Source organism: Pomacea canaliculata, linkage group LG9 (genome assembly GCF_003073045.1).
Source record: "Pomacea canaliculata isolate SZHN2017 linkage group LG9, ASM307304v1, whole genome shotgun sequence".
Lineage (NCBI taxonomy): Eukaryota > Metazoa > Mollusca > Gastropoda > Architaenioglossa > Ampullariidae > Pomacea > Pomacea canaliculata.
Window position 1 is genome coordinate 10,087,339 of NC_037598.1, and position 12,384 is coordinate 10,099,722.

Below are 12,384 nucleotides of genomic sequence, written 5' to 3' on the forward strand. Positions count from 1 at the left end.
AGTTCTGTGTGTGTTTCGCGCGCGTGTGCGTTCTCTGTAGCCTCAACTCCCTAGTGTGAGGTTACCCTTTCCGCTGACCCCACACCCATCCCAGATGTTCCTGAATCTTCTCTCCATTGCGAAGACGTCAGAAGTGTTTCCTGGGCGAAAAGATCCTCGCGGGACAGCGGAAGGTAAGACAGACACGACATGCAAGACATTCCAATCAAGTCCAACAAGTTGGTCGCCACTTGCGTGTGAACGCACCCCTCACCCTCCTCTGAGTGAAGTACCGTCTTCCAAGTGGTCATTTCCTACCGAGTACACGACATCTGAAATACTGATACGCACCGCCAGCTCGCTGACCTCTGTGTGGCTCCGTTGGGGTGAGGGTTGTTCATACGTCACGCTTTTTATTCCTCCCACTACCATCACTGACAAAATTATCGCAAAGATATAAACCAGCTTTCCAATTTGATAAGTTTTCACTTTCATCACCACTCACATGTTTGAAGTATCGACAGTGCCTCATTGATCCTCGACAGGATCTCATCCGGAGATGACAGACGTTGATGCATTGGATGACATTTGTGTGAGAGGGTATAGGTGTGCGTGCGTGTTTAATGTCGTTTTATGGGTGTGCATGTTTATATATATACACACCATGTTATGTTCACATGTATAAATTATTCTGTGAGCAAAAGAAAGATTGATTGAAGCTTTAGTAATTGTAAGAGCGCGCCAGCCGATGATTTCGCGTAAGGATGGCGAAGAAATGAGAGATAATGGACTTTATTTTGAAAAAAATATATTTGGGTGCTGTTGAGAGACGCCGACGACCTGATTTATGAATAAAATTTCAAATACCAAGCTTGTAAAATGTAACTGATTTCGGTGTTTGTATGTCTGTGCGGATTTTGCTGTTGTTGAGGGAAGCACTAATCTCTCTAATACAGATTCCGCTTTCTTAATGAAAAGATAATTCAGAAAAACGGGCTTTTATCTTTTAATCTCTGCGTAATTATCAGCACAACACGTGCTAAACGTTTCTTTTCAACTTTCTTTCTTTTTTTAAAACGTGATGGTCGGGAAAATGGGTGAAAAAAAAGCAGACTCAGATTTACACGAGGAAAGTTTATAGAAAGTGCTAGAGTAAGTACACTACCTAGGTCCGAAGTGTCTACCACGGAGAACAATTTCTTTCACTCTGCTCAACATCAGGACTAATGCCATTGTTACTCATCTAGCTGTTATGAAACTGTTTCAGTACAAGTACACTGTTTGCAGCTTTGTCGTCGGGGTCATCATACTTTCCCCTTACCACTACTGTTACGATTTGTATTTATATATATAGTGTACAGTTGACAAATCGACAGAGAGCAAGCTGACGATGCACTTTGTGAAAATGCTGATTTTTTTTTTTTTTTTTTTTGAAATTCCGTTATATCATGGATTTTTAAAAATATGTTTACACATCCAAATACCAGGACAGATGATCAACTTGTTTCTAAATCAGTCACGATCGACTTTCTTTGTCACTGTCTGTCACATGACTTAACATCTTGTTGTATTAACGGTATTGTAAAGCGCACTGTCCTCGCCATCAATGAGTAGGAAAAGTGTGGAATATAAGTGTATTATTATTATTATTGCGCACTGTTGATGCAGTTGTTGTCAATAACGCATGTGTGGCTGTGGTTAATTGCTGCACTCATTAGCATGAAGTGCGTTCGTTGTTACCACACACATTCTCCGACTACCGAGCTGTCGAGGTTGTAGTAGGCGCCGCTCGTCTCGAGCATGTCAACCCGACCGGATGGGTCTCCAAACCACGACACATTCGCCTGTGGTCCTTCTTAGCAACAGCCAAGTCCTTCAGGACTAACTTTCGACAAAAACTATCTCCAGGAAACAGGACTGTAATGCCCAGACAAACCGGAAGTTTTCTCCGGGCTAAACTGAAGTGAGACTGTCGACTTTCGAATACCGCCTTTGCTGGAGCCCTTGAATCGCTAATTTCTAAGATGCTAAGATGCTCGTGACCTTTTTTGTCCTCTTTCGCAAAGCATTCTTAGGCTGACATCTTGTACATCTAGCTTTGGGTTTTGCTTTTTTTTTTCTCTCTTATGTAACGATTATTATGATGGATGAGTTCTCTCTCTTTCTCTCCCCGTGTGTGTGTGTGTGCTGAAATTCCAAAATTTCTGTAATTTACTTGAACAAGAAATTAAGCGATTCCTCCCTTTTCTGTCTTCTGAACCCTAGCCTGACATTAATAAGTTAATTAGCTTGTTGTTGACCTTTGTGTCACGTAAAATATTCATGGCAATTATATTCTGTCAAACAAAGACAATGGTGGGAGAATTAGAGTCACTGAGATTGGAGGCTGCGTGGAAACATTATTTTAAACAGCCCTGATAGAAAATCGGAATCCTTTCTAGTTCCGCTTCGCATTTCTTTATGGATCAATAGTCAAAATTCGGTTAATAGTGCTGTTGCCTGATTTCTGGATACAAGGTTTTCCTACTGAGAAAACTTTAGTCAAAGGAGTGGGTCAAATCAGACTGTTTTGTGCTTCTTTTTCTCACGGTACTTATTTTTTATCTGGAATAAAAGTGTTCGTAAAACACTTAAAATGCATTGCACCTATCTTTCACCACACGATTTATTGGGAACTCCCTTCTACACCTCTTCCTCCGTTGGGCGGTCCGATGGCACAACGGTTAGCGCCTGTCACCAATACAGTGAAGATTGGCAGTCCTGGGTTCAGCTCTCGTCTCCTCCACGCTGCTTTTTTCTCTGCATGTGGCATCTGTCTACAGGGCTGGCTGCCGTGATATAGCTTTAGTTGCTGGCTCGGCGTTAAACACCTGTTCCCTTCTTCCGTTGACCTTTGACATCTCATGTTACCCATTACATACCACGTGGTTAAGAATATGGCGGTTCAGCACGTATTTATTGTCATTATTCCCTCCTGTCCTTCCATCATTTCCTACTTGTTTGCTTCCTGATGAAAAAATTTACTTTAAAATTTTCAAATAATTCGTTAATTTGCATTCGCGTTCATTTTTTGGTAGTCTAAAAAGTCCAGTAAGTTTTAATGAGATATGATGGGCACCGGAAATAACATTTTACAGAATTCGGTGCCGTGGCCCGAGAGCAGTATGTGCGCCGGTAGATAGCGCCATCAGCGAGGTTCCCCAGCAAGTGCATGGACGGACAGTCTTCCAGATGCAGCATGATGATAAGAGGCAGAAGCGACAGACAAAAATATAGCCCGTAACCTTTGAACCTCAAGGGTTTGACGCCTTTGTCCTGATTGGTCGGTTCTAGAGTATACTGCTGATCTTTACGATAGAAACGGATAAAGTGTAATTTCCACATCCCCTACAAAGCTTTTTTTCCCCTCAATTTGGAAAGGAATAACCGGTCTTAATTTCTCTGTCTTTTGTTCTCCTAATAACGCATTTTGTGCGTCTGTGGCTGACAAACAATCGTCGGTATAAATGAAGGAGGTGTGAAGCAGCAGAGCTGGAAAAGGAAGAGACCTTTAGCGAGAGTGCAAAAGACCTTGCAAGCACTTGAACTTCGACAGAAGGCGGTTGGCATGGACGTTGCTGTGAAGTTTTGGCGTCTGTCGCCGCTGCTGCTGCTGTTGCTGGCTTTGAGTGAATTTTCCGTGGTTTCAGCTGTGAGCACTGGTAAGCTGCCATTTCGTGTCTCTGTAACATTTCGATCTTACTTGAAATTAAACAGATGCATTGAAGTTTTCTAATTTTTTTAAATCTGCATGTTTGATCTGTTGTTTAATTCTTGTACAGAGACAGAAATTCCGGATATATACCCAGATTTGGCTATCCATGCTTAGAAACTGGCAGATGAAAGACTGGTGACTCGACTATCTCTGCTTACAAAAAATATTCTTAGCGTCAATTCCTACAATAACCATAAAATCCTTGTTTTGTGGGTTAATTTTTAATAACTTGCAAGGAACGATTCGTTGGGGCAGAAGCTAGGTAATATGTGTAAGTATATGTATATATGTGTGAGTTACGGTATGTGCAGATTGCAGCAGCACTGTCATGGACCTGGTTGTGGTAGCTGACTCCTCAACCAGCATCAAGCGAGCCAATTACAAATTAATGAAGGAGTTTCTGGCAAAAGTTGTGTCCGGCCTTCCCACAGATGACCTCCATGTCCGTATGGCAATAGTGCGCTTTTCGAATGAAGTCGACATCATCCTCAATCTGACTCAGTCTGAGACGAACGACAACTTGACAAAAATACTGACCAGCATGGCTTTTGTAGGAGGTATGAGGATTTCAATGTTTAGGTTTGAGGGAGAGAGAGAGAATGTTCTTTTGTATACGAACTATGACCACAAGGCGATGAAGCAATTAAAAAAAATGTATGCTTGTTTAAAGTCACCTATGACAAGCAGAATGCTATCTCTCCCCTGCGCAGGTGGCACCAACACCTATACAGCACTGCAGACGGTCAGAGAACAGATACTCATTCCAGCTAATGGCCGCAGACCGGAAGTGCCTGCAGTGGTGCTGGTGGTCACAGACGGCGAGTCATGGAACGTCAATCGCACAAAATCAGAAGCTTCTCTACTGAAGAATCTGGACGTCAACATCCTGGCTCTGGGCATAGGGAGCAATGTTTCTTTGAACGAGCTCAATGGCATCTCCAGTGGCTTTGTGCAGAACATCAGCGATTTCGACAGCCTCGATGGCATTGTGGATAGCCTCAGGGGCCAACTGTGCAAAAGTGAGTCAAAGAAAATACACAAATGGAGATGCGTTAGTGTGTGTGTATGCGTGTCGGTTTGTCCATTTGTTAATCAGTTCGACAATCTGGGACTGCTTTGGTCTCACCGTGTACTGTCTGGTGCTATCTTGTGTCATCCGGTATAGTTCGGAAATGGGTCTGACGAGGGCTTCAGTTATTTTTGTGTAGTGGCGTTTCCCTCGTCTCGGTTCGACTAAATACTTTAAGGTTGAGGACATATTCTATGATATGTCAGATGTAAACGAGATGCTTTAGGGGAAAGAGAGGAGCGCGCTGTGACGATTCAGTTTATCTACGTGACTACAGTTGACATCCGTCTGGTGTAATAGATGGACAGATATCACAGAAGACTAGCGGGCGCACGCACAGACCCACGCACACACATAAAAGCACGCATTTTATTCAGCTTCTCGTGTCAGTTGAGATAGTTACGTTTCAAAGGAGGAATCGGATCGCTACGCTACAAAGCCGCTAAAAACTTTCAAGAAAACAAACAAACAAACAAACAAAAACACCCCAATGGATTGTCCAAGTCATATACTCGCACCAAATATCTTTAAGAGATATTGCATTGTATATATAAAACTCTTATTGGGAGTAGCATGCACATTGTCACAGCTTTGGGTCAAAAGTAAATGACAAATTTGCTTTTTAGTTAACGGAATCGAATTTTATCTGTCACGCCCCACTGCATACTGACATTCCCTATGCTGACTGATCAAGGGGAGACCACCTATTCACGTCCGTGGGTAGACAACTCCGGGAACAGCTTTACTAACATGTGGGTAGAGCCCTCTCTCGAATTTAGAAAGAAAAGATCTGCTGCAGAATACAAACATGGACTAAGGCAAGCAGGCAAACAAGAATTAAAACATTCGCCAAGCCTGATAAATAACGGAAACTTAAAGGACTAGTAGGGTGCAGATTTTTATTCTGATCACTGAATAAATCTCATTGCAAGATACTGTTTCCCAAATCAGGGTGAATACAGGCGTCTCGGCATATACGACATCACCCTGTACAGAAAGAGGTAAAATTGTGACGTCACGTTTGTACACAGATACACCATAATTATGTGTCCCGCTGAGACTTTCAAACATATCCATGTCCTTGTACCCAGTATATCTAATCCTTACCTCTTTGTCCTTTAAAATGTTGTTTTTGTATAAACGATTTATAAAATATGATGATCTATATTTTTTTCGTTCTTTTCCTCTTCTACAAATACACTTATCTCGCGGTGCACAGGCACGCGATGTCTGTATCCATGGACGGTTACTCTTGTGAACCGCTGCTGTATGCAAACAGAAAAAAACAAACACCAAAAACGGAACATAATTTTGCTTCTTGTTTGGCTAACTCAGTAATGAAAGAAAAATCAACTAAGATTTTCTCTCATTACAGTTTTCTCTCGCTTTAAAATGTATTAAAGATGATCATAAACCTTCAAGAATTCAATGAATATTGACTTCCTTCAATCACAACAAAATACCAAAACCTCAGTGATTCATAATATGAGTAATCAATAAACATAATATTCTCAAGTATTTTGATCAAACAATGTTGTGTAAAATAAAGAAAAGTATTGGAGACATTTTTCAACTGGCTTAACGATTATAAATGCAAATATTACCAATATTGAACTTGCTGATAGGGAGCTCAATATTTTGTAGTAATCTCGTAAAGTGAAAAGTTACCGCCCAATGTTTCCGCTGCTTAGTGACTGCAGGATGTCACCCACGACCAGTGCGCACAGAGAGAAAGGAAGTCCGTGAGTTTTGCACACGCATATCTATATTTAATAGAAACATCAGTAGTCAGGCGCCTGCAGGCTATTTAAGTCCCGGGAGTGAAAAGTGGACGCCAGACCAGTCAGTGTGTTGCTTATCTCGCGGCACGGAAAATGTTTTTCATTGTGTTGATGTTGACTTCGTTGTTGACCTATAAACCGGTCGCCGGAGAAACAAGTGAGTTAAAGACTAGCAAACACAGATTAATTTAATTTAAAAATATGATTTTTGTTCCAGGAATCAAACATTGCATGCAGCATGTCTGTGGCTTATTTGGAAAGCTGTTCTTTTTTTCTTGCTGGCTAGGGATTTTGCTAGCCACGGAGCGGATGACGGGAACTGATCTTGACACAGTATGAATGTGAGAAAAAGTCACTGGAGCCAACTGTGTAGGAGTTGGTGCCTGAAGTGGAGACGGGGCCACCACGATTAGAGCAGTTTTCGTATAATTTATTGGCGGTTCCTTGATATCATGATACAAATTTATTTTTTCAGCCGCGGTGGAAAGCATCAGTGTCAGAACTACCTTGACCTCTGAAAGTGGATCGTCACCAGCGTTGGACACTGCAGTAACTTTCCCGATCGCTGATGATACATCGTCATCTGGACTGGACCCTACACCAGGACCCACGATCGCTGATGATACATCTTCACCTGCGCTGGACCCTACACCAGCCCCTACGATCGCCGATGATACATCTTCACCTGCACTGGACCCTACACCAGCCCCCACGATCGCCGATGATACATCTTCACCTGCGCTGGACCCTACACCAGGCCCCACGATCGCCGATGATACATCTTCACCTGCGCTGGACCCTACACCAGGCCCCACGATCGCTGATGATACATCTTCACCTGCGCTGGACTCTACACCAGGACCCACGACCTCTGATAAAACCTCGTCAACCGTGTTGGACTCTACACCTGGCCCTATCACAGATGATACATCGTCACCTGGACTGGAATCTACACCTGGCCCCACGATCGTTGATGACACATCGTCACCTGCGTTGGACTCTACATTAAATTTCATACCTGTAACTCCTCATTCTGCTGGCTTAAGCACCTCTGACCTCCGAAGTAAGCATTTACAGATCTTGAAGGCAGACGTCCTTCTTTCTTAAGTTATTTTTTCCTTTCTTTCTTTTTGCTCTTATTTCTTCTCTTTTTTTTATTTCTATAGTTTTCTTTATTGGCCCTTTATTTTTTCTCCTATTTTCCCTTTCTTTACCTTGTTTTGATTCACTCTTACTTATCTCTCTTCCATTCTCCCTATTATTCATGTAATCCTTCTATTGATTTCTTTGTTGTACCTAATCATTTTCTTTCCTTGTTCACCTCTCTTTATTTTGATTGCTTTAAATTATTTTTTTTCTTTAGTTCCTTTTGTTTCTCCCTTAATTTACTTATTGCTCTATTTTCGTTTCTAAGTCCATTGAGTTCTGTACAGCAAACAGCCTTTTTCTTTTCTTCATTCCTTGTTTCCTTTCTGTACCCTATTACTCCCGATTCATTTTTTTCTTTCGTTTATTTTTTTTCCCTGTTTTGAACTTTTCTTTCTTGTTTCAGAACATTTTATAGTTACTTAAGTTCCTGTTGTATTTAATATCTCACACACACACTTATGCGTATACAAATGTTTGTATTTATTTCTTTAAAAAATGCTTTTCAATAATCTAATGCTTACTTCACGGATATGTGCTGGCTACGACAGCGGTCACCAAGAAATATACTAAGCCCCCTCGATGCATACATGGTCGGTAGTTTCAATTACTTGACAACACGTAGGCTGAGTGTAGCGGTGAGCACAGGGCTTGACCTCTGCGCAGCACATGCGTCACGCCAAGTGGCCGGCACTCGAGCGCCGCGTGCTGGGCGTCCAGTTGCAGCAGCCATCTGTTATCTCGAGGAAGCAAAGCGTATCCGTGGCTGGATCTGTCACAGCCAGACCTCAGCCATCGCACTCGACCCTGTGGCCCCTAAAGGAGCAGCGCAGCAATATGGGTGCTAGCGAGACAAGTGTTCACTTATCGGAATATAAACATGTAAACAGTCAAGGATACGTTGCCCACACGCCACTTTCTGTCTCAAACATCAGATACAAAGATTTATAAGTGCCTATCATCAACCCTTTCGTATCTCTTTCTGTTGTACATCTTCTCGCCGAACGGTACACATTATCTAAGTAGGTGTTTAAAGAGCTTAATTACTCAGATCATTCACAGTTAAATAAACGATTATATAATTATATTGCTATCTAGCTAAGCGTCACTTGAAAATATAAGTTTGAAGGATTTACAGTAATCCCCAATGTGTTATTGCCAGTCCTGCTGGAGCACCACAGAAGGCTATCATGTTGCTGGCGCACCTTAGTTCTGTGGTCTTAGCTTTGTACCGGAAGTCCTGCAGGATGTCATCTGCTTACATGATAACGTGTCACAGTCACTCGCGTTCCCACAAACGCCTGGACATTTGTGTTCTTTTCTACTCAAAAACCTCTAGGCTTGTATATATTTAATAATTTTAACCAATTAAAAAACACAAAAAATGTTAAAAGATAATTCCCTAGTAAACATACATTAATTAACCCTATCTACTACCTAAGATATATTATTATTACTTATTAAGGATCTCTAATTCTAAACACAGTCCTGAGAGAAAGTTCTTTTCTTGAAGTTTAATTAGTTAACAGTTAATTTAAATTGTATCCCCCACTTTCTTGTTCCACTATCTAATAAAGAATCCCGATTAGTCATTGACAAAGACATTCATCTGTGTATCAGGGTGCTTCGAGCAGCGGGTGGACCTTGTTTTCGTGGTAGATGCCTCCTACAGTGTGAAAGAGGAGAACTTCGAACGGGCCAAGTCTTTCATCAACAAAATTGTAAGTGGCCTTCCCATTGGCCAGACTGCCGTGCGTGTGGCACTAGTCCGATTTGACAGAGATGTCTCAATTATCAACCATTTCTTGGACAACCTGCAAGCTGTCACAGACTCAGTGTGGAACATGACATACCCGGATGCTGCTGGTACGAACACCGGTGGAGCACTGAAGGAAGTCAGAGAAAAAGTAATGTACTACTCATTTGCATGTTTGCTATTTTGTGTGATAAATACACAAGAGATAGAAAAGCTTTCTTAATTAAAGATATTAGAAAAGGGACACGAAGATGTTCCTTACAATTCCTTGTTATTCCAAGGGGCATATAATTGATACTATTTCTAGCAAATTTGTTTTCACAAAACATTTATTTTTGCATTCCTCCATTTTATTTAAATATTAACGTATAATTTAAATAATTATTTCCATGCATTTGTGTGTGAAAAGATTTAGTAATCAATAACTCTGGAAACGACGACTTTTGAAATTTACATTTCATCCTTAACTGAGTGATGTATAAAAATTGTCTCCAGGTTTTTGATGTTCGCAAGGAAGACGGCGTGAAGGACATAGTGATCACTATCACCGATGGGGAGAGTGATCAAGTCGATGTGACAGAAGAACAAGCAAGTCTTTTGCGTGACCAAGGGGCACAACTTGTCTGGCTGTACATCTACAAAGGAGGGGGGCCGCTAGAGGATGAGAAAAATTTTATGGAGGAACAGGGAGACTCAGTGATCGTGGTCGACCACTTTGATAAACTCACAGACGATATTGTTTCAAAGGATGCTTGTGGCTTCTTGTCCAGGTAAAAAAAAAATCAAAAACATTCTTTTTAGTTTTGATGTTCTTTATTTTTAGTTTTTAGGAGCTAAAACATGTGGTAGAGCTTTTGGATACCCTGAAACACCTTAGGCTTAAGTAATTATTTTTATAGAGGTCTTCTTGGGTACTGTTCCCTTCTTATTATCTCTCACAAGCCCTGCTTACTTCACCTTTAAAACTCTGTCTTTCTTTCTTTATTCTTACTGTTGTTTGCGTCTTGCACTTAATTGTTTTTATTATTACAAATTTTTATCATTATTAATTTATTATTACTGTAAAGTTCACATCTAATGTATTCTCAATTTCTTGTCTTGTGCTTAGACCAGACTACACCTTCTACAACAACTTCTACCGTACTCACAACGGACATTCAGACTACGAATCCGTCTACAGCAGTCGCTTCAACTGAGGACGACAGTACGACAACAGCTTCTGTGGACTTCCTGGTCTCGACAACCAGAACAGTCAGTCACAGTGACAGAGCAGCCTTCCATAACAACAGAATCGTCAGTCGTTTCGAGCAGCTGGTCTGCATCCGCAATAGCAGAATCTCCAACCTCCGACATTTGGTTTCCTGACGCGGAAATGACGTCAGAGGCCAATCTCATAACGTCGCCAACAGAAAAGTTTGACCTCCCTGTCACCCACGATGCTGCTGATCTCACGGTCTTGACGTTGTCGACCGTCTTACGTGGGCAGTGGACGACGGCTGTTGCGGATGCCACCCATTCTACCACGGAACAAACAAACGAGTCATTGACAGAAGAGCAGGACGACGAGTCTGGTCTCGTTCAAACGTGGACACCGCCCTCGTCTCCGGCAGCTGTGCGCATGACTACTTACAGCACCGAGCTGACAACAACATCGCAGACGGCACAGCAGCAGTCGACTACGACAGAAGAGAAAACATCGCCGTCTGCCACGACTCAGGCTGGCTCCACGTTAGGAGGATTCACATCAGCGACAGAGGAGTCCAGCGAGGGTTTGCGGGAAGGTTCGTTAGTGTCGAACGGGGATAAACCATGGCACCAAGACTGGCCCTTCATTGTTGGCGTCACAGCTGGCGTTGTTGGCATTGCTGCTTTGAGCACTGGCTTCTTGATTTTTCTCCTTCGACGCAGACGACAAGGACACCATGACATTACCCCAGCATCGGCAGCATCGTGAAGAGGACAACGATAATTCTGTGTACATAATCAATATGGCCTTCAAGTCGAAACACGAAGAAAAACATGTTAAATTCCGGTTTTTAAAACTCTCTCTCCAGATGTACTTCTTGCAAAGATATGTAAACACTACAAGAGATGCTCTAAGAAAGATCACCTCACTGACTGTTTGACATTTTATCAAGATAGCCGTCTTTATTCAGAATGGATGTCAATGACTGGAATATCTGTGAGTGCAAGTGCGCGTCTTTTTGAAACTGAGCAAACAACAGACAATACTTGATAGCTTATTTTTGTATCTTGGGCTGTTGTACAAATGTGGTCGATCTGACTTTTTTTTGTAAATACCTTTAATTGTATCTTCAGATGTTGTTTATGCTGTGTTTGCTTTTGATGCGGATATCATATCATGCACGTACACTCGACATTTGGAGGTTTCTACTTCGGAAGAACTGGATAGAGAGCTCTCAGTGTACACACGGTGTAAAGATACTGTAATGTACTGTTACATCCACCATTGCAGCTTATGTCGGTATTTGTAATGTCCAGGCTCGAGTATTGTACCTCTCTGGTTGTTGATCTCCTTGACCACCTGCTCGACGAGCTCTAGAGAACTTAGAAGGATGCTGCTTGGATTGTATTCCGGAAGCAGAAGGCTGATCATGTCAATGTACTTCTGAATTCTATGAAAACATGAGAATGTATAGTTTGTTCAACTGATAAAAGGTTGACAAGTTACCGATTATTTTGCAGAAAAGTTTTTGGTCGATACATCGAGAAAGAACATTTTCGAAATCGGATGTGTATATTGTTTTATAGTAAATGTAAATGTTACTGAAATCTTGCGCAAGAATGTATAATATGGAATATAAAATAGGATTTCTTTCCCTTTAGTTAGCACTTGTTTCACATTATTATGTGTAGGAAATAAACCGAGTATGAATTA

The 12,384-nt window shown here is 41.7% G+C and overlaps 1 protein-coding gene across 1 annotated transcript; it reads left to right on the forward strand.

Moving 5' to 3' along the window:
• Positions 1-3,415: 3,415 nt before the first annotated feature.
• On the forward strand, positions 3,416-12,384 carry LOC112571954 (collagen alpha-1(XII) chain-like). Its single transcript, XM_025251379.1, has 7 exons — positions 3,416-3,680; positions 4,045-4,290; positions 4,444-4,752; positions 7,059-7,646; positions 9,350-9,636; positions 9,981-10,255; positions 10,594-12,384. Exons 1-7 carry the CDS (start codon positions 3,587-3,589, stop codon positions 10,679-10,681), a joined length of 1,887 nt encoding a protein of 628 aa, XP_025107164.1. The 5' UTR covers positions 3,416-3,586; the 3' UTR covers positions 10,682-12,384.